The 23,267-nt window shown below is 40.1% G+C and overlaps 1 protein-coding gene across 6 annotated transcripts in view; it reads left to right on the top strand.

The window, feature by feature from the left end:
• Acaca (acetyl-CoA carboxylase alpha) overlaps positions 1 to 23,267 on the top strand; it is a 272,460-nt gene that overhangs the window by 72,507 nt on the left and 176,686 nt on the right. For all 6 annotated transcript variants that reach the window (XM_052759693.1, XM_052759691.1, XM_052759690.1 and 3 more), the window contains 4 exons: positions 12,758 to 12,890; positions 14,828 to 14,966; positions 21,122 to 21,231; positions 22,838 to 22,919. In XM_052759693.1, the coding sequence (XP_052615653.1) occupies positions 12,758 to 12,890; positions 14,828 to 14,966; positions 21,122 to 21,231; positions 22,838 to 22,919 (464 nt within the window). The remainder of the gene's footprint in view (positions 1 to 12,757; positions 12,891 to 14,827; positions 14,967 to 21,121; positions 21,232 to 22,837; positions 22,920 to 23,267) is intronic.

Genomic DNA, 23,267 nt, shown 5'->3' with positions numbered 1-23,267 from the left:
TTGACCCTTGGGTTAGTACCGGTGGTATTGTCCCCTCAAAGTCATTTGGAAGTGTGTGGGGTTGAGAACTGCTGAGGACAGAGGACTGGCGGTACTAAAACTTTTGCAATAGGACTGGAAGAGGTGGCGCATGCCTTTAATCCCAGTGTTCAGGAGGCGGAGACAGACAGGTCTCTGAATTTGAGGCTAGCCTGGTCTACAGAGTGAGTTCCAGGACATCCAAGGCTATATAAAGAGACCCTCTCAACATTGCTATCACTGCTTTTATAATGCAGTATATCATCCCACACAACCAAGAATTGGTCTCAAAATGTCATACTCCCCTATTGAGAAAGACTAGGTTAGTGCTAAATCTTTGAAGTTGCACTGCTTTGAGAAATCTAACTGAATTTTATGTGAAACATAATATTCAGTTGTTGAATTAGGACACACTGAGTTTGGCAATGGTGCAATAAGTGCTATTACAGGAAACTCGGCTCATGATATTCTGAGGCAGTATGTAGGTGCCAAGCATTCCCAAGGTCCATGGCTGTCAGGCAGAGGCTGTGTGGTCAGTGGCGTGGCTGCAATGTCTTGGATGCCTCATTGTTGCCAGAACTCTCATGGTTGTTGCTCATGGGTAGGAGTGTGATCAGCAGCCTGGGCAGAGGACAGTTGCCAGTTTCCACTGATTTCTCAGCTAATGTTCCAGATAGAACAAGACTTCTTTATCTAATTCATCTGTGGACATAACAATGTCTTTGGGAGTAACTTAAATTCTTTCTTTTGACAGGAATACTTCTAATGACATCTGTAGCTAATTAAATTGTATGTGACCACTGGCAATAATTTTTCCTTGAATTTATTTCCTCTCTGAAAAATGAAGATAATGATGATTCAGGCACTGCTTTCACTCTTTGAATACTGAGTCTAAACTGGTTGAGTTTACTAGCAGCTCCTAGAATGAATAGTCTGATTTTTCCTGTGTGGTAGAGGTTAAGGGGACAACCTATTCCTCACAAGTGTTAACTAGGACCATCTGAAACAAAGTGAAATAGTTACTGTGATCTTCATGTTGGGTGCTAAGTGAACATTTTAATGGTCTGATGGATAAGCAGGATTAGAAAATAGATTTTTCTAGGGATGGAGAAGACATGCATCATGTTTTTCCAGAGTCACTGAAAGATTGGCTAAATCACTTCCTAAGCTTTACCTCCCAATTATTTGAAAATAAGGACTTAAATAGTCACAAGTTGGTGGGGATAGGTAAGTCTCATTGAAAAACTGCTAAGGCTTTTTAATTGTTAGATAAGATCAACCTGGGCTTATCAGCTATAGTTAGGATGATATATCTCTGAAAAATCATTAATTAATTGTACATTTCAGAAGAAAGACTGTTAAAAGACTAAATGTATACATCTTAATTTTGGTAACTAGTATGTGATTTGGTGGCATCTAATAGAATTGTCGTATTTGTTTTAATTTTGGTAGTTTCTTTGATGTACTTAAGGTCAGATGGTCCTGCATACTTAAAATGTACCACATGATGTCAACCCATGCTGTCAGTCAAACAAGACTGTAAACAGTTTTGCCAACTGGTATACCGAATTCCCGGTTAAAATCCAGGTAGAAGCAAATTATTCCCCATATTTTGGTCTTCAACCTCTTAGGGTACTGTGATATATATATATCTAATATCATATATTATGTACGATATATTTATATATATTATATATAAAAATATATAAATATATATATTTACTTTATATATATGATCGTTTTGCCTGCATGTATATCTGTACACCACTTGTGTGCTCCTGAAACTGGAGTTACAGACAGTTGTAAGCTGCCATGTGGGTGCTGGGAATTGAAACCAGGTCCTCTGGAAGAGCAGTCAGTGCTCCCAACCTGTAAGCCATCTCTCCAGCCCTGGCACTGTGATTCTTAAACCTCCGTCATGTTTATATTTGAAACTCCATCTCAGTTTTCTCATAAACACCATAAAATAATATGGTCAAAATACTGACTGGTCAGGTTAAGGACTTTATGTGGAAGTATCTCTAATTGTTATCATCTGAATGCACATGAATTGGGTGGAAGATGTACCATAGCCTGGGTTCAAGGACAAAGTGGGCTCTGTGAAAGTGAATTATGTTCTTGCCATTCATCTTTTGAAAATTGAGAATTTAGATATGATTGCCTGTAAGATGTTGGACTCTTCAGAAGAACCTAGGGAATTTTGAAGCTCTCTCTCTCTCTCTCTTAGTTGTTTGTTTGCTTGTTTTTTTTTTTCTTTTTTTGAGACAGGGTTTCCTCTATATAACAGCCCTAGCTTTCCTGGAACTTGCTCTGTAGACTGGATTGGCCTCGAACTCACAGAGATCTGCCTACCTCTGCCTCCAGTGCTAGGAATTAAGATGTGCCCCACCACTACCTGGCAAAGCTCTTTTTTTTTTTTTTTTTTTAAGATGTATTTATTTAGTATGTATAGTGTTCTGCCTGCATGTGTCCGTGCAGGCCAGAAGAGGGCACCAGATCTCATTATAGATGGTTGTGAGCCACCATGTGGTTGCTGGAAATTGAACTGAGGACCTCTGGAAGAGCAGTGTTCTTAACCTCTGAGCCATCTCTCCAGCCCCAAGCAAAGCTCTTTTGTAATTAGAAATTACTTGTAGTTTCTCCTGTGACATCACACAGACAATTTATGAGTCAGTTTGGAATTGGATCCCAGATAACTTTTTTCATTGTTGTAGACTTTAAAAAACAACACGGAGTTCTGTGCATATATTTCTCTCTAGGATATAATAGTGTTAAGGTAAGGTTTGTAGAGAATCTGGTATTGGCTTTGAGTGATGGGGCCAATTTTTTTCTGATACAACCTATTCGGTTTTTCACTTTTTTATGTATTAGTGCTTGGGATTGAACCCAGGGCTTCATGTTTATTTAGTTCTGTTATTGAGCTTTACTGCCTGTCCCTTAATAACACTCAGTCATGTTTTCTCAGTGACTGATTAGAAAATAATACTAATAATAGAGAGTATTCATCAGTGCTTTAGTGTGTGTCAGACACTGCTGTGTTTTGTGTGGAGTGTCACACTTAATCTTCAGCACAGCCAGTGAGGCAAGTGTGGTGTTATCATTCCCACAATATACAGGTGGTGAACTAAGACATAACATGCCTAAGGTCACATGACTGAATGTGGAAACTCGTCAGAGTCCTAACTGTCAGATCTTCTATCAGACTTATGGTTTCTTTGAGCAGGTCTTTAATTAAGTCAGCCTTACTTCAAAGGGATGGAAAGTATTTGAAAAGTGAACAGTATAGAAAATTAATAAAGGCTTATATATCCACCAACCAGAGATTACTCTGCTAATACTCTCCTTAGTTGTCGCCTTCTTCTTCTCCTCCTCCTCCTCCTCCTCCTCCTTCTTTCTTCTTTTTTCTTTTTTCTTTTCTTTTTTTTTTTTTGTATACAGTGTTCTGCCTACATGCCAGAAGAGGGCACCAGATTGGAATTATAGATGGTTGTGAGCCACCATGTGGTTGCTGGGGATTGAACTCAGGACCTCTGGAAGAGCAGCCAGTGCTCTTAACCTCTGAGCCATCTCTCCAGCTCCAGTCTCCTGAATTCTCTTCTTTTCTTTTCTTTTTTTTAAATTTTTATTTATGACTATGTGTGTCTGTCTGGGTGTATGTATGCTACGTAAGGGCAGTACTCTCAGAGATCCAAAGAGGGCATTAGATCCCATGGAACTGTAGTGATAGGTGGTTATGAATTTCCTGACTACTGTAGGTGCTGGGAACCAAACTCAAGTCCTCTTGAAAGAGCAGCAAGTGCTTTTAACCACTGAGCCATTTCTCCAGCCCCTCTGATTCTTCTTCTATGCATATACCCATATTACACATATGTGTTTCTTTTCCTTCTCTTCATCTTTCTTTTTGAGACAGGGTCTTCTTATGTATCCCTCTCTGTCCTGGAGCTTTCTGCTATCCTCCTGCTTCTGCCTCCCAAGTGTTTCACCATCTTGCCATGCTACACACACACTTCTTGTTTTAATTTTTTAACAATTTATATTTTATGTGTCTGGGTGTTTTGCTAAGTACCACATGCATAGTGCCTCAGAGGCAGAACAGTGTGTCAGATGCCTTGGCACTGGAGTTATAATAGACTGTTGTTGGCAGTTGTGTGGGAATGGAGTCTGGGTCCTCTGGAAGAGCAGCCAGTGCTCTTAACCACTGAGCCACCTCTCCAGCCCCATATATGTTTTGTTATACTGAAATGAGGTCATACTGTGCACACTTTTATAAACTGCCTTTTTTGGTGGTGTGGTTATCGTAGATTGAAATCTCTGGCGTGACATGTTACAGACCTAAGCTGCCAAAACTCTCCATCTTTCTATTTCAAAATTTTTGTGTCAGGCTTGAAAGATAGCTCAGTGGTTAAGGGCACATATACACCTCCCTGCCCCCAATAATTAAAAGTGTTAAAGATAAGCCAGGTGGTGGTAGCACATGCTTTATTACCAGCTCTCAGGAGGCAGAGGCAAGAGGATCTCTGTGAGTTTTAGGCCAGCCTGGTCTACAGAGTGAGTTCTAGGACAGCCAAGGCTACACAGAGAAACCCTGTCTCAAAAAAAACAACAAAAAATAATAATAAAGATAAATCTTAATTTTTTTCATCTCATTTAATATACATCCAAATTCTAATACATTCAATCAAACAAATATGCAACACCACACATTATATTTTACATCTCTTGAATTTCTTTTGAAGAAAATTTTTTTTAATTTATTTATTGATGTCCTGCTACATATACAGAGGTCAGAGGGACAACTGTCCTTTCACATTGTGGGCTCTGGGGTCAAACTCGATTCATCAGGCTTGGCAGTAAGTGGTTTTACCTGTTGAGCCATCTCACTGCCCTCCTCACTTAAGCTTCTTTTTCTTTTTGGCTTTGGATGGCCTGGAAATCACTATTTAGACCCAGTTGGCCTCAAACTCACAGAGCTGCTCCTGCCTCTCCCTCCTGAGTGCTGGGATTTAAGGCATGCACCACCACATCTGGTCCTCCTAAATTTCTTAATTATATTACCACCCCACTCCTGCACCCCTGCCTTTTGTGATAGTGACCAGAGACTTGTTTGAGAGGAGGTTAATAATTCATGGAAATACGTGTATGATTGCTAGTGATTATCTGGTGCAAGGAAAAGAAAGGCAGACTTACCATCTGCACTCTTGGGTTGAGCAGTGGCAGCACCATTTTGGCACTGCCTTATCACTAGTAGTGTGGTCAGTTTCATAGTCATGGTGAAGATGGCCGTTTTTGTTGAAATCTGTGAAGAATGGAGATTTTAATTATAGCTAAACTATTTTTGTTTGGCATAGAAATGGGAATTTTTTTTTTTTTTTTTTTTTTTTTGGTTTTTCGAGACAGGGTTTCTCTGTGTAGCTTTGCGCCTTTCCTGGAACTCACTTGGTAGCCCAGGCTGGCCTCGAACTCACAGAGATCCGCCTGGCTCTGCCTCCCGAGTGCTGGGATTAAAGGCGTGCGCCACCACCGCCCGGCGGGAATTTTTTTATTTAGTCTCACTTAAACTTCTTGAGTTTTATGGCTTTAATCAGTTTAATGACTTCATTAAAGTCTGGTAATAGAGATAAAATCAAATAATGGCTGCTAAAGCTTTAAGGAATATAAAATGTGCCACACCCAATATAATGTGGTTTAAATGTTTGCTTAAAAATTTCTTTGAAACATGGCCTTGTTATGTAGCCCAAACTGGCCTTGAGCTCAAAAGTCTCCTGCCTTAGCCTCCAACTATCATGTAACCCTTAATCGAGATTATTTTCTTGTTTTGGTTTTGAAACAGGGTCTTAAACCATGAAGCTCAGGCTAGCCTTGAAGTTGCTTTGTAGCACAGGCTGGCATTGAACATGGGATCATACTGACTTTCTCTCTTGAATGCTAGATTTACAGGCTTGTGCCACTGTGCCTGGCTTGATAAAATGGTTTGCCTGGGAAACTTCAGCCTTTGGCATAAAATTTGGATATTTGGTGTTGCAAGGCTTGGTTACAGAAAACTTGTACCGTGATTGTTACAGTTCTTACACTGAGAATAACCATTATTAAAGTCACATGCCTTTTCCCTCTCTTGGCTCGTTTGTGTCAAGCTTTAATATGGTAAGTCTGGAACTGGCTCTTGTTGCAGTTCCTATCATGGCTTTCCTTATAGACAGCCTGTGAGGGTGCTTTATGTTTCTCTTAGCATTTCTCATTTGGCTTGCCTAAGTTTTCCTCCTTCCTCCAGTAGCTTTCCAAATTTTCTTTCAGTGCTCTTTCCTTAATATCCTGTGGTTCCCAGTTGCCATGGTACCATAGTAGTGAGTAGACAGAGAAGGTCATTATGAGAGCTGCAACTTGGTGCTCTTGCTGGGGGCAGTAGTCTCTTTCTCTGTCACTTACCCTTTCCTCCTTTCCATTCTGAAAACAGGAGCTGTCTGTGACCATGTATGTATTTCAGACTCAGGAGTCTATTCTATACAGTTGTATGATTGTTAAAAGTAAAGCTCTGTTCCACGATGTTATACTTCTCCTATATTTCATGAGTTTCTCCCCTGCCTTCTTTCTATTGGCATAAATTCTCAAGTGAAGTTTGCATTTTTTGTTTTATTAATAATTGATTTTTATTTTATATTCATTGGTGTTTTGCCTGCATATATGTCTGTGTGAGGGTGTCAGATTCCCTGGAACTGGAGTTTCAGACAGTTGTGAGCTGCCATGTGGGTGCTGGGAATTGAACCCAGATTCTCTGGAAGAGCAGCCAGTGCTTTTAACTTCTGAGCCATCTCTCCAGCCCTTGTTTTCTATTTTTTAATTATTAAAAAATATGTTCATGGTAGAAAAGTTAGAATTCTGACAAATATAAAAAGGAACTAAAAATCTAAAATAGTTTCATCCAGTGATAATCACTATTTAATGTTTTCTTTCAGTTTTTTACTGCTTAACAATACATTTCATTAAAAATAATGTCCTGGTAATTACACAGTTCAGTTTTTCTAATGTAACACTTTCTTGTGTTATTAAAATATTTTTGAAACTTAATTTTACGAAGCCAGCCTGGCCTACAGAGTGAGTTCCAGAAATGTCAGGGCTACACAGAGAAACCCTGTCTCAAAAAACAAAACAAAACAAAACAAACAAAAAAGCCTTACTTTAAATGTCTTTTCATTTAAAAATTTTGTATTTGCAGAAGTTACAAAGATAGAATTCCTAGGTATCTTTCACTCAGTTTCTTTCCCCTAATGCTAATTTTCCATAGCTTTGTTAGGAATTTCTAGAATTGCCATATTTAGCAAATTTAATTAGATTAAGCCACTCAGCAAAGTGAGAGGATTCTTCAGAGAGTACTTACATGCTCAGTTCCTAGATTCTACCACTAATATTTTTTCTATATTTGTTTTATCATATATCTGTTTTTCTATCCAGCCATTAGATCATCTTAAATCCCTTGTTTTGGTATATATATGGCCTCGAACTTACAGAGATCCACCTGCCTCTGCCTCCCAAGTGCTGGGATTAAAGGCATGTGCCACCACCACCCGGCTAAAATATATTTTTATTATTATTCAGTTTTTTCATTGTGATTTGTGTGTGTCTGTGTACATGTTTGTGGTATATATACACGGTTGTGTAATGGTGTATTTTTCCATCTGTGCATGTGTAGAAGCCAGAGGAAGATGTGAAGTAACCCGTTCTGTTACCCTGCCTTATTATTTTGAGACAAGTCTCTTGAACCTGACAAACAGCAAGACCCAATGTGTCCTCCCCAACCCCACCAGCACTGGGGTTACAGGCATGTGACGGGTACACCTGACTTTTAATTAATTAATTAATTTTTTAGGGTTTTGGTTTCTGAGGTAGGGTCTCTGTGTAGCCCTGGCTGTCCTGGAACTCCTTCTGTCGATCAGGCTAGCTTCAAACTCAGAACTACCTGCCTTGCTGGGTGAAAGGTCTGTACCACCATACCCTACTGAGTTAAACTCTCCTTTTGTTTTTGTTTCCCTGTGTAGCCTTGGCTGGTAACTTTGTAGACCAGGCTGACCTCGAACTCATAGAGATCCACCTGCCTCTGCCTACTAAGTGCTGGGATTAAAGGTGTATAACACCACTGCCCGGCTGAGTTAAACTCATACTACCACAAAGGCTAAAATTAAAACACCAGTATTAAGTGTCAGTAAAAATGTAGAGCACAGGAAATTGTCATACCACTGGTGGGAATATTAATTGATAAATCTACTTTATAGTGAATTATTTGGCAGTGTCATACACACACACACACACACACACACACACACACACACACACACACATTGGCCTTTTATTACTGTGACAAGCTACTTGAGAAGAGCAGCTTAAGAGAAGAAAGATTGCTAGGTGTTGGTGGCCCATACCTTTAATCCCATCACTCAGGAGGCAGAGGCAGTCACTCTGTGATTTCGGGCCAGCCTGCTCTACATAGTGAATTCCTGGACAGCCAGGGCTACATGGAGAAACTCTGTCTTTTTTTTTTTTTAATCTTTATTTTATTGGTGTTTTGCCTATATGTTTGTCTGTGTGAAGATGTTGGATCCTGGAAATTGACAGTTAAGCGCTTCATGTGGGTGCTGGGAATTGAACCTGGGTCCTCTGGAAGAGCAGTTTGTGTTCTTAATTGCTGAGTTCTCTCTCCAGCCTGAAACCCTGTCTTGAAAAAGCAAAAAGAGAGGGTGGAGGGAGGTTTATTGTGGCTTACACTGACAGGGGTTTCAGTTTGTTGTCAGTTGGTTCTATTACTTTAGGCCTGAGGCAAATGATTTCATGGCAGAGAGCTGATGGATCAGAGCTGCTCAACTCATGGCAGCTGTGAAACAGAACGAGACAAAGGAAGGGTGGGGACCTTGGATAAGATCCAGCCTTCAAGAACATGTTTCCAGTAGTCCATTTCCTCTTCACCTCCAAGTTTCCATACCTTCCAATTATGCCAGCAAACTTTGAACCTATGAGTGGATAAACTCACTGAGGCAGAGCTTAATGATCCAATCACTCCTTACCTTAAATGTCGAGATCCAAGCCTTTAACACATGAGTTCTTTCATTTCATTTATTTTTTTTAGATAGGGTCTCACTATGTAGCCCTGGTTGGCTTAGAACTTGTTAATAGATCAGGCTAGCCTCATACAACAATCTGCCTGTCCCTGACTTCTGATTGCTGAAGTTAAAGGGAGAGTCACCACACCCTTTCTTAGACACTGTTTTTCAACAGGGTTTCTCTGTGTGTAGCCCTGGCTGTCCTGGAACTGGCCTTGTAGACCAGGCTGGCCCTGAACTCACAGAGATCTGTCTGCTTCTGCCTCCCGAGTGCTGGGACTAAAGGCGTGTGCCACCACTGCCCAGCCTCTGAGACACTTTGATCAGGAAGATGCGCTGTGATAGCGGCTCCTCTGTGGCAGTTTCATTCTCTAATGGATTGGTATGCTTGACCATCTTTACTGAGCATTGAAGTGGTAGAGAAGGGATGATGCAATGACATAGAGAACAACCTGGAACTTGGATTTTTTATTATGGCAGGTAGCCCTGGAAGGCTTTCCATCCATAGTCACCTCAGTATATTAAGATTAAGAAAGCTAGGCATGGATGTACACACTTTTAATCCCAGCACTGATGGGGCAGAGAGAGGCAGATGGATCTGTGTGAGGAGCTTCTGGGCAGCCAGGACTACATAGAAAGTCCCTGTCTCAAAAAACAAAAAAGATTAAGATATGTTTGTCTTACTTGCTTACCTTGTATCTGATCATGTGTCTTCTGTGTGTGCTCCAGGTCATTGTGTATTTCTGATTGGGTCATGTGTCTTCTTCATGTGCTCCAGGTCATTGTATACTTCTGAATTGGAGGGTTCTCTGGAAGGTTATTAGGCTGTCACTATTCAGCATTTTGGCAAGAAATTTCTTTTTCTTGTGGTGCAGGATTTAAGTCAGGCTGACTTCAGTGTATTATGACCATTCTGAGGACTTGTCTCAGGAGACTGTTGTTCCATAGACTGCCTTTTCTCTCACCACAAGTGTGCAATATCATGAACATCTACTTAATCAAAGCCAAATCAGGAAACTATTACTGTGCAACATTACACTATTGCTTATTTCTTTACATTTCTATGGCAAATTTAATTTTCAAGTGTATATGCATCCCACTTGGTTTTTGGCTTGGCTTTTCTTCTCTGCTTAAAAAGAGTTGGACCTCTTTGTCCAGAATATTGTCTGGGCCCTCTTCTAAGAGTTACTCATGCCTTTTCTGTGTCTCTTTTGTACCACCTCCATACTTTATGATCAGATTTTGGTGAATGGTCTTTGGGTTTTACTATTTAGGCCTGAAATTTAGAATTATGCCTTTCACTTTTTCAGAGTTCCATAGTTAGGGCATATTTCCTTCCTGCTTGAATTTTCCCCTACCCATTGCCTGACATTTCCCCTCTTGGAGAATAATAATCAGTATTAAATTTGTTTTGATTGGTTGTGCTGTCTGTCTGTGTTCTGCGACCCCATTATTTTCTTGGCTTAGTTGTTATGGTAAGCCTTGCTTCTTTTTACCCAAGGTCCTCCCTGTCAGGTATTCCTGGCAGCCAGGAAGGGCCATGGAGCTTTGTAGCCAGAAGATTTCCTGTGTCCTGGGCAGTTGGGACAGATCTCTCCCACTCGAGTCCCCCAAGTAAACACACAGAGGCTTATATTAATTATAACTGTATGGCCATGGCTCAGGCCTTTTGCTAGCTAACTCATAGATCTTAAATTAACCCATAACTATTAATCTATGTATCTCCACATGTTCCGTGGCTTTACCTGTGTCCCATTACATGTTGTTCTTTGGGCAGCTCACTGGCGTCTCCACCTTCCTTCTTCCTGTCTCTCTCTTTGAATTTCCCACCTGCCTCTAAGCATAAAGGCCGAATAGCTTTATTTATCAACTAATCAGAGCAACACACATTTGCAGTGTACAGTATGATATCATCCATCATTTCCCCTTATCTGTTGCCATTTGTAGCAAAGTTTTTCTGTGCTCACCTGGCTCCTGCGGCCTCATGGTCCCACAGCTGCTCAGACCCAAATGAACACACAGAGGCTTATATTAATTATGAACTGTATGGCCTACTGGCTCAGGCTTCTCGTTAGTTAGATCTTACATCTTAAATTAACCCATTTCTATAAATCCATACTTTGCCATGTGGTTTGTGGCTTATCGGTATCTTTACATCTTGCTTCTCATGGCAGCAGCTGGCAGCATCTCCTCTGCTCTGTCTTTTTTTTTTTTTTTCTCTGTTTGGATTTTCCACCTGTCTCTAAGCTGCCTTGCCATAGACCAAATGGCCTTATTTATCAACCAATCAGAGCAACATATTTTTACAGCATACAGAAAGACATTCCCCCGTCAGAGCTTTTCTCTGGTGACTGTCAGAACAAACTGGCTGTTGTTGAAACATATCTTCTGCAGCTAAAGCAGAGAGAGCTTGTTTCTAGCTATATAATATTTCAGATTTCTCTCTCTCTCCTCTGAGTCTTTTTGGAAAACCAACTTATTTGTGTGTGAACCATATGTAAGGAGAAAATGCAAAAAAGAAGACAGATGGAGTGGGGAAACAATGAAAGTAGACAAAACACCTGCAATTTGAGGCCATCAGGAATATTCTAGAAGCAGCTAAATAAGTAGACAGGGCATAATCTGTCTTGCTTACCTGAATTTGAAGCAGCTGTAGGGAGCTTGGGCTGTGGGGACTGTGGTTTATGTTTACAAGGCCAAAATCTGAAGAAAAACTTCCATCCTTTGCCATTTTGATATGGAAGGTCTGCAAACCAAAAAGGAGATATTATATAATTCATAAGTAAGTTTTAGGTGCTGTATTTGGGCAACATATTCCACTAAAAATGGTAAATTACTGACAGCTAACCCTAGGAAATTGATTAATTTTTTTCTTTTTTCTTTTTTTTTTTCCAGAGACAGGGTTTCTCTGTGTAGTTTTGGTGCCTGTCCTGGATCTCCCTCTGTAGACCAGGCTGGCCTCGAACTCACTGAGATCCGCCTGGCTCTGCCTCCTGAGTGCTGGGACTAAAGGTGTGTGTTGTGCCGCCACCGCCACCCACCCACCCCCAATTTTTTCTTTTTTTTTTTATAGAGTATCTCCCACCCCTTTTCATGCTAGTGATTGAACTCAGGGCCTTGTACTTTCTAGACAAGTGTTCCGTCTACAACTGAACTAAATCTCCAGCATTTCTGCCCCCTCCTTAGGTTTATTTATTTTGTGTATATGAATGTTATGAATGCATGTATGTCTGTGCACCACATGTGTATCTGGTGTCTACCGAGGTCAGAGGAAGGTGTCCAATCCCCTGGAACTGCATTAGCCACCATGCAGGTGCTGGGAACTAAATTCAGGTCCTCTGCTAGAGTAATCAGTCACCTCTCCAGCCCCTTGTTTTCATGTTCTTGAGACAAAAGTCTCACTCTTTAGCCCATATCAGCATGGAGCTCTAGGCAGTCCTCCTGTCACAGCCTCACAGTGCAGGGATGACAGGCTTGATCCATCACATCCACTGAGGACTGTTTCCTTTCCTGTGATCTACCAGCATGTAGACTCACAAGGGTCTTGGGGGTGTACTTTTGTGGCATGGTAGTGAGAAGGAAGGTTTTCAGAAGATATGAGTGTTGTGAGGAAATCCTATGTAAAGTTTTTCTTGTATTCTCTGTTTTTATAGATCCAGCATGTCTGGCTTGCACCTAGTAAAACAAGGTCGAGATAGAAAGAAAATAGACTCACAAAGAGATTTCACTGTGGCTTCTCCAGCAGAATTTGTTACTCGTTTTGGGGGAAATAAAGTGATTGAGAAGGTAAGTTGCAACTTACTAAGCAATTTTGCCTAAAGTATGTGAGGTTTAATGCCTAGATTTGTTGTTTTGGTTTGTTCAGAATGGTATTTAGGTTTTTACAAACTTTGCCTTTTTATGCAAGGTTGTTCTTTCTGTCTCCCTAGCATGCTATTAATACATAATTTCACTGTTTATATGCTGGCAATTTGGTCATCGTTGATAAGGAGTTGGAACTCTGCTTCTAATGTTCTTTTTGAAAGATCTCATGGGTTTGTTTGTTTGTTTGTTTGTTTTTCAAGACAGGGTTTCTTTGTGTAGCCCTGGCTGTCCCAGAACTTACTCTGTAGACCAGGTTGGCCTCCAACTCAGAGATCCACCTGCCTCTGCCTCAGAAGTTCTGAGATTAAAGGCGTGCACCACCACTGCCCGGCAGATCTTGTGGTTTTGCAGGCAGAGCTACATACACTAGCCTGGCAGGAGAAGGGGGTAAGGACTAATTGGTAACCTTGTATAGTACCAGGTGGGGTGGGGTTAAATGTGATAGCACTGGGTTTAGAGAAGTAGAGAGAGTTTCAGAAGACAAGACTTAAACAGTCTGATGGACTGAGTGCTTACTGGCTTCTACCAGATATTTGAGATGTTTAGAGGAAACAGGCTACGTGAAATACTTAGAAATGTCAGGTAGTTTGAAGTACTTGGGAGGTGGACATAGACAGATCAAGGGATTGTGGCCAACTTAGCTTATGTCATGAAATTATTTGGGTTGTATGCATGCTCCCCCCCCCCCCCGCCCCCCCCAAAAAACACAACTCAATCCTGTGTCATTGTTACCTAAAACTTGCCAGAGCTGGGAGGATATCTTGGTTGAAATAGTTTATAGTAATTAAAAGATCAAACAATAAGGACCAGTATTCCCTCTTGTAAAAGTATTGCTTTATCAGTGTCTTATATTTGTCTCCCAATAAAGGTAGATTATGTATCTATTATAGGCTAATATTTTCAGGATTATGATTTCAAGTTATATGTAAGGAAATATAAGGCTTATATGCAGAAATTTCTCAGGATTTTTTGATTCTTCTGATCTTGTGACCATGAAGCCAAGCAGTTTCTTTCATTCTTTCTTTTTTTTTTTAAAAAAAAAAAGATTTATTTATTACATATACAGTGTTCTGCCTGCATGTATCCCTGCAAGCCAGATGAGGGCACCAGATCTCATTATAGACGCTGGTGAGCCACTATGTGGTTGCTGGGCATTGAACTCAGGACCTCTGGAAGAGCAGCCAGTGCTCTTAACCCCTGAGCCATCTCTGTAGTCCCAGTTTCTTTCATTCTTAAGCACTGGGATTCAGCATATGGGAGAACAGCAATTGTTACCAAGTGTCTTATTACAATAGAGAATAGTGAATAACACCACACAGTGTAACCTTCCCCCCATTCCTTATTGGAGATATGTCATGTTTCTTAGTAATAGTTATGATAGAATAGTTTACAAACAATATGAGTACTTACGATTTTTAAATTTTTTTCAAGAAATGAGGTTAGAAAAGAATTAGTTCTGGCTAATACATGTTGAAATATTTGCTTAGCAAACGTTTAAAAATATTGCTTGAGGCCGGGCGGTGGTGGCGCACGCCTTTAATCCCAGCACTCGGGAGGCAGAGGCAGGCGGATCTCTGTGAGTTCGAGGCCAGCCTGGTCTCCAAAGCGAGTACCAGGAAAGGCGCAAAGCTACACAGAGAAACCCTGTCTCGAAAAACCAAAAAAAAAAAAAAAAAAAAAAAAAAAATATTGCTTGATCTTGCAAGAGTTGTTTCTTAGCAGCTTGGACTAGCAACAGTTCTTGCTTGAAATTCTTTTTCAGACAAAGGGAGATGTGTAAAAATCTTTGTTTTTCTATCACTACTGCCTTTCTTTGCTGCTTTTTCTTCCATTTCCCATATCATATCCCTTCCTCCCAGGTTCTTATTGCCAATAATGGTATTGCAGCAGTGAAATGCATGAGATCTATCCGTCGGTGGTCTTATGAAATGTTTCGAAATGAACGTGCAATCCGATTTGTTGTCATGGTTACACCTGAAGACCTTAAAGCCAATGCAGGTGAGTTACTAACTTTATGTCACTTTAGGTATAAAACATTGAGTAGACCTGCCTGTAAGTAGGAGAATGTTACCTTAGGGAGATTCCCAAGTCCAAGATTGCCAGTGAAATCCTATGCAAAGATTTCTCTTTTAAAAAGGTGTCAGTAATAAAAACAAATAATAAAATATATCAATACTAGACACACAAAAGTGCCTGTACTGTAGTTAACTACAAGAGAGGAAATTTAACACAAGTATTTTGGCTATGAGGTGTATGCCTTGGTAGCATCCATGAGGCCTTGAATTTGAGTTTTAGTGCCATGAGAAAAAGAACTGGAAACGTCAGATGTGTCAACAGTCTAACAAATACACAAGACCAGGAAGATCCGAAGCCCATCTAACAATTAGGAAATTGTTGGGCCATTGGTAATTATGGAGAATAATTTCCGTGGGATAATATAAGAGTATAAAAATTAATATAAGGTATTAAGGAGTGTGGGAAGTGATTTGGAGCCAGTGTAGACTAGTATTTAAGAATCTTTTATGGCAAGGGAAGAAGAAAAAGCAGTGGCTATAGAGAGTTTGAAGGAGGATTTTTTAATTCTTTAACTGTTTTTTTCAAATGAGACAGTCTTGTGGTTTTCTGGGTTGGTTTTGAGCTCCTGAGCTCAAGTAATTCTGCTCCCTCAGCCTCCTGTGACTACAAGGAAACACCACACTTATCACGCTGTCAGGAAGAAACAACTTTAGGAATGTGTACAGTTCGAGGGGAAGGAGTCAAAGGGTTTTACTCTTTTTTTTTTTTTTTTTTGTGGTTTTTCGAGACAGGGTTTCTCTGTGTAGCTTTGCGCCTTTCCTGGGACTCACTTGGTAGTCCAGGCTGGCCTCGAACTCACAGAGATCCGCTTGGCTCTGCCTCCCGAGTGCTGGGATTAAAGGCGTGCGCCACCACCGCCCGGCTCAAAGGGTTTTAAATCTGGCAGAAACCTTAAGTGCATTAGAGAACGTGCAGAGATGGAGGAGGCAGGCATCGGGAGCATGGATGGTCAAAGTATACATATATCTTATGACCCCAAATTCTTAATTCTTGGTATTTGTTCTGAGGGAAAAAAAATCGGTGATGTCCCAGAATAAGTACCAAGAAGGCTGGTTGTTCAACAGAGGTTACTTTTGATTCCTTGTCACATGAATACCCCCAAACAACTGCCTGATTCTTGTGATGGTTTGAACATCTCATCACCTGTGCTGTATGCTCATCTAGAAAGCAATAGGTCACAGATAGAACTAGAACAATAGGAAGGCTTACCATACCAATGATACAAGTTAACGAATTAATATTATGGGTGAGTTTTACTTTTGATTTATGTCTAGTAGTTTTATTCAGTATAATTTATTTAACATAAAAGTCACCTTTCTAAAGTTTACACTTATGTGACTTTAAGTGAATTTACATAGTAGTATAATTATTTCAGTTTACAATATTTTTAAAAAATTAAAAATTGTGAAAAAAATTTTAGATAGGAGCATTGGTTATTAACATGAAAAGTGGGGTTTATCCTCTAAGACTGTAGGGGAGCAGACAAAATTGAGAGGTTAAGAAGGATGATAATAATTAGTCCATTGCATAATGTAAAGTGTGTGTGTGTGTGTGTGTGTGTGTGTGTGTGTGTGTGTGTGTGTGTTTTAAGACAGGCCCATGCTGACCTCAAATTCTTAGCATTCCTCTGGCCTACCCTTCCAAATGCTGAGAGTACAGGGTGAGCCACCACATCCAACCCTCCTGTATCTTTAAATCTCTAGTACTTAATGCAGGGTAAACAATCTATGTGCTGTGCTGCTTAGGGGAGAAATAATACAGAAACAAATGTCTCGTTAGTCATTGGTTTAGTCTAATATGTGGGCCAACTGATAAGAATTATTGTAGTTTGAGGAGTATTTTCTTTTTCTTTCTTTTTTTTTTTTTTTTTCCAGACAGGGTTCCTTCCTCTCTGTGGCCCTGGCTGTCCTGGAACTCGCTCTGTAGACCAGGGTGGCCTCGAACTCAGAGATCTGCCTGCCTCTGTCTCCCAAGTGCTGGAGTTAAAGGCATGAGCCACCATCACCCAATGAGTGTTTTCTTAATTAATAGAGAATATATTTTAGAATAGTGCTACTGGTTGTAGTTACAGGAAGTAGGAATTGATGGAAAAATAAAGGTCATAAGGTTAAAATGAGTTTTGTTTAGTTTAGTTTTTTGTTCTTTGTTTTCTTTTCTTTTTCTTTTTTTTTTTGCCTCCTAAGGCTTTTTTCTTTCTCTCTTTTTGAATTGTAAACTCAATAAACTTTTATTTAAGGGATTTTACATGTGATTCCCTCTCTGTCCATTGAGGTCACTCAAGTTCAAGATTTCTGAAAACCTTTTTTTTGGTTTTTCGAGACAGGGTTTCTCTGTGTAGCTTTGCGCCTTTCCTGGGACTCACTTGGTAGTCCAGGCTGGCCTTGAACTCACAGAGATCCGCCTGGCTCTGCCTCCCGAGTGCTGGGATTAAAGGCGTGCACCACCACTGCCCGGCCTCCTGAAAACCTTTTCTTAAAGAAGGATGCTTAATCCAGTTATGCTGTCAGACCATAGTTCTTTTTTTTTTGGTTTTCAAGACAGGGTTTCTCTGTGTAGCTTTGCGCCTTTCCTGGAACTCACTTTGTAGACCAGGCTGGCCTTGAACTCACAGAGATCCGCCTGCCTCTGCCTCCCGAGTGCTGGGATTAAAGGCGTGCACCACCACCACCGCCCGGCCAGACCATAGTTCTTTTATCTCTCCTTTAATTGAAGATACACACCCAGGACAGCTGCAAAGTTTCTTTTTTTCTTTTTACATTTCTTTTTATTATTATGTAATTATCTGTGTGCGTGTGTTGGGGGGATATGCATGTGAGTTCAGTGCCCACAGAGGCCAGAAGATTGTGTCAGATCCCCTGGAACTAGAGTTAAAAGAGGTTGTGAGCCACCATGTGGGTGCTGGAAATCAAACCTGGGTCTTCTCTGCAAGAGCAGCCAGTGCTCTTAACCACTGAGCCATCTCTCCAGACCCAACTTCAAAGTTTTGTACTGGAGGACTTCTGGCAATTTCTTCTAACAATTTACATTAGGAACTATTGCTGGTACCCCACATCTCTTAAGAATAAGTTAAGTGGTAGCGCACGCCTTTAATCCAAGCACTTGGGAGGCAGAGGCAGGCGGATCTCTGTGAGTTTAAGGCCAGCCTGGGCTATAGAGCGAGTTCCAGGACAGGTTCCAAAGCTGCGCAGAGAAATCCTGTCTTGGGAAAAAAAAAAAAAGTTCAGCTCATATTCACTCTTTTCATACCCCAGATGCTTATCTGTATGTAGGATATGCCAGTGCTATATTGGAACAACAGACATCCATTTGCAGGTATCTTCAAGTCTGACATCATGTCTGAGACAAGCCTCATTATTGGCACTATGATCCCTTTGAGCCATCTTATATGTATCAGAACTTATCAGTGGGGTCTGGGTTGCACAAGAGGATTACTTTTACACCTGTCTTCTGTTCCTATGTCAACCAGTTCCTCTCTTTTCTTTACTGTTTTCTTGGAGACCGAGATTCATGGATCCAGACTGGCCTCACACTTGCTATGTAGATGAGGATGATTCTGGACTTCTGTTTCTCTGCCTCGCAAGTGCTGGGATTATAGACATGAACTACTATGCCTTATTTATGTGCTGCTTAGGACCTAACCTAAAGTCTTCATGCTGCTGGGCCAACCCTCAGCCAATTAAGTCACATCTCCTACCTTCTTTATTGTCCTTAATAACAATAATTGAAAGTTGATTTGTACAGAACTTTGAAATCTTGTTAGCTGACAATTATAATATTTTTGAAGTCTTTCTTACTCTGTGTGTGTGTGTCTCTGTCTCTGTGTGTTGTATATGATACAGGTGAACAACTTTTTTTCTTTCTAGAGCTACTAATGTATAGAAAAGATTAGGCCATAGTGGAAAGTTACATAGATTTGACTACATAAAAATTGTTATTTTGGGGGGCTAGAAAGATGGCCCAACTCTTCCAGATAATTGGGTTTGATTCCCAGCATCCACATGGCAGCTAACAACTGTCTGTAACTCAAGTTCCAGAAGGTCCAACACTCTTTTGGCCTCTAAGGGCATTGCACACACATAGTGCACGGTCACAGATACAGGCAAAGCACCCACACACTTACAGCAAATACAACAAAATCTCAAAAAAATTTTAATTACTATTGCACCTAAATTTTAATATGTTTAAGGCAGATAATAATATGGGAAAGCACTGGCATCAGTTTCTGCCTGTAATATAAGAGGAAAACATGCTTCCATACAAAATGTGTGGAGATTATGATTAAGAAGTCTGTAAAAGAAGACATAAGGCAAGTGTGGTGATGCAGTCTGTAGTCCTAGGTTCTCAAGGCTGAGGTAAGAAACTTGCTTGATCCTAGGAACTGAAGGCCAGCATGGGTAGCTTAGGAAAACACCCATCTCAAACACCAATCCATAAAATAAAATAAATTTAAAAGGAAAAAGGAGAAGATACAAAAAGAGTAATAAGCATGTGAAAAGAGATTCTGTGTCAGTGATAACCAGAGAAATGCAAATCACAACAGTGGTAGATAGTGTCACAATTGAAAGAGATACAGGTGGAAGTATAAGCAATTCACTTTTATCCTATTTATTTACTGTGTATACATCTGTGTGTGCGCGTGCCTGTGTGCATTTGTTGAGGTGGAGGAGTGTATGGGTGTGTGTGTGTGTGTGTGTGTGTGACAGAGAGAGAGAGAGAGAGAGAGAGAGAGAGAGAGAGAGAGAGAGAGAGAGAGAGAGAGGACAACTTGTGGGATTCAGTCCTCTTCTACCATGTGAGTGCCAGGGATCCAACTCAAGTTGTAAGGATTCATAGCAAGTGCCTATATCCATCAAGCCTTTTTTGTCACTCATATCGCTAATGAGAATATAAAAATGTAAATATCCTTTGACTTAATAGTTTTACTCGTAGGAACAGATCTCAAAGATACAATTGTACATTGATATAAGGATATGTAATACTTATTATTTTTAAGATTCATTTTACTTTATGTATATGAGTGTTTTGCTGACATGCATGTAAGTATACCCAGTGTCCATGGAGACCTGAAGAGAGCATTAGGTACCCAGGAACTAGAGTTACAGATGGTTATGAGCTGCCGTTTATGTGATAGAACTTGAACTCAGGTCCTCTGCAGGAAAAACAAGTGGTCTTAACTGTTGAGCAATCACTCCAGCCCCTAGGATATATATTATCTTAATCATTTCCAAATTTTAAGTACTCATATATTTACATCAATAAGATAAGTGAATTATAGACTACTGAAATATTAAGTATTCATTTAAAAATTATATAAGATTATATCTCATCAGAATGTGGAAGAGAGCCACAGCGTGCTGTTAAAATGATTACAGTGTATTGCAGCAGTTCTCAACCTGTGGATCATGACCCCTCTGGGGGTCACATATCAGATACCTACTTTATGATTCATAGCAGTAACAAAATTACAGTTACGAAGTAGCAACGAAATATTTTTATGGTTGGGGGTCACCACAACATGAGGAACTATATTAGAGGGTCACAGCATTAGAAAGGTTGAGGACCACCAGGTTATTGTTATATGAGGTTACAGAGGTGCTAGAGCATGAGCTAGTTATCTCTGAGAGGGACAATGGATGATTTTGACTCGTTTTAAACATTTGAGGCAAGGTCTTACTCTGTAGCCCAGGCTGATGGTGAACTTGGCATTTTCTTTCCTCCACTTTGTAAATGCTGGAGTTGCAGCTGTATGTCACTATATCCCCCTGAACTCGACTTTGTAAAAATAGTGTTATTACTTCCTGAACGTGTTGTCTAACTCTTTGTAATTACCATGCTTCCCTCCTTTAGAAAACAAGAAAAGACTAACTTTATAGTGAAATGGTGAAAACTACTGCTTCAGGTGATTCCTAAATATGTGGTTCAAAATCAGAACCTCCAATGAAGTAGTGTGGAAATGATCACATTAATGCCATGTATTCTGTGGTTACTGAGGATAGTCTGTCCTTACCATAGTTTTGTTATGTTATAAAAATTTAGAAGAAAAATTATGTTTTCCTCAAATTTGTTTATGTTTTCAGAATACATTAAAATGGCAGATCACTATGTTCCAGTACCCGGAGGACCAAACAACAACAATTATGCAAATGTGGAATTAATTCTGGATATTGCTAAAAGGATCCCTGTACAAGTAAGAGTCTTTGAGGAACAATTCCACCCATTACACTTAGTCACAAGTATAGAACTCATACCCAGAGAACTTAATGTAAAGTCTCTTTTTGGAAAATTCTTTTTTTTTTAACCTTTTTTTTAATGATGTATTTTTATTTTATGTTCACTGGTGTTTTGCTTGCCTGTGTCCCCTGGAACTGGAGTTACAGACAGTTGTGAGCTGTCATGTGGGTCCTGTGAACTGAACCTGGGTTCTCTGGAAGAGCAGCCAGTGCTGTTTAACTACTGAGCCGTCTCTCTAGCCCTTGAAAATTCTTAAATGTCTTTATATGAAATAATTAAAACATGTACGAAAGAAAACATGGAAAGGAAGGCATAGTTAAAAATAAACATAATAGAAATAGAATGTCTAGAAAGATCTTTTGGAGATTTTTTTTCCTATTCTGTGGATCTCACTTCCAATCCATCCCAAGTAAGTACAAGACTATTTCCTGCAGAATATATTAACTCATATGGTGCTGTTTTAGATTATTTCTTTCTTTCATATTGTGTTGTGAAGTTTATAGTAAATTTCTTTCTTTTTTTTTTAAATTTATTTACCTCATATATAGTGTTCTGTATGCAGGAATGTCTGCAAGCCAGAAGAGGGCACCAAATCTTATTATAGATGGACATGGTGACTGGGAATTGACCTCTGGAAGAGCAGGCAGCACTCTTAACCCCTGAGCCATCTCTCCAGCCCCTTTAGTGAATGAATATCTTAAAACCTAATGAGGAGAAAAAAAAAATCCTCTAGACCATTGGTTCTCAACCTTACTAATGCTGTGACCCTTTAATACAGTCCCTCATGTTATGGTTATCCCTAACCGTAAAATTATTTTTGTTGCTACCCCATAACTCTAATTTTGCTACAGTTATGAATTGTAATGTAAATATTTGTGTTTTCCAGTGGTCTTAGGTGACCCCTGTGAAAGGATCTTTTGATCCAAAAGGGTTATGACCCACAGGTTGAGAACCACTGCTAGACTTAAGTGACCATGTCACCACTAGATACAAAGGCTGAGTTGGGTGGCCAGAATGTGAAGATAGTCAAGATTTCTTTTGCTTCCTTCCTCCCTTCTGCCCTCCCACCCACCTCCCTCCATCCTTTCCATCCTTTTCTTTCTTACTTTTTTTTTTGGAGACAGGGTTTCTCTGTGTAGCCCTGGCTGTCCTGAACTCACTCTGTAGCCCAGGCTGGCCTTGAACTCAGAGATCCACCTGCCTCTGCCTCCTGAGTGTTGGGATTAAAGGCGTGCGCCTCCATACCTAGCTTTCAGGCTTTCTTTAGAAAGCTCTAGAGAGCCTACCTGAAGTGCTGTCAGTTGCATTTCCTAAAGAGCAAGACTGAGTAAATCTTTCTGATTCCACTTGGTTTTACGCTCTTAAGGGCTTTTGCCACAATCAACTACTTATTGTTATTCTGTGGAAGGTTTGCCAGCAGTCAAGCATAGAAGTTGATTTAACCGCTGGGCTGCTGTAGATATTCTATCTCATCTAGAAGGGCTAGCCTGGATACAGTAAAGCAGTTTGTAGTTTTCTTTGTATGACTTTTAAGAATGATTCATATCATTATTCTGTTGTAGGCAGTGTGGGCTGGCTGGGGTCATGCCTCTGAGAACCCCAAGCTTCCAGAGCTACTCTTAAAAAATGGCATCGCTTTCATGGGTAAGCCTTTGTGAGGTACACTGTTCCTGTAGTTCTTATGTTAATTTTGTCCATATTCTGTAGTCTTACTTTTGTTTTTAAAATCAGTAAGCAAATGTTAGAGTGACTTTCTTTGTTGTTGTTTTTTTTCACTTCTTTCTTTTCTTTTCTGTTTTTTGGAATTTTTTTTTTTTTTGAGCCCAGGTTTCTCTATATTGTCCTGGATCTCGCTCTGTAGACCAGGCTGGCCTCAAACTCACAGAGATCCGCCTGCCTCTGCCTCCCGAGTGCTGGGGTTAAAGGCATGCGTCACCAATACCCGGCTTACCTCTTCATTTCTTAAGTTGTCCTTTCATTTCGTCTTGAAGA

Source organism: Peromyscus californicus, unplaced genomic scaffold, assembly GCF_007827085.1.
Source record: "Peromyscus californicus insignis strain IS unplaced genomic scaffold, ASM782708v3 Scaffold_3__1_contigs__length_106647218, whole genome shotgun sequence".
Taxonomy (NCBI): domain Eukaryota; kingdom Metazoa; phylum Chordata; class Mammalia; order Rodentia; family Cricetidae; genus Peromyscus; species Peromyscus californicus.
This window is presented reverse-complemented; position numbering and strand designations above follow the sequence as displayed.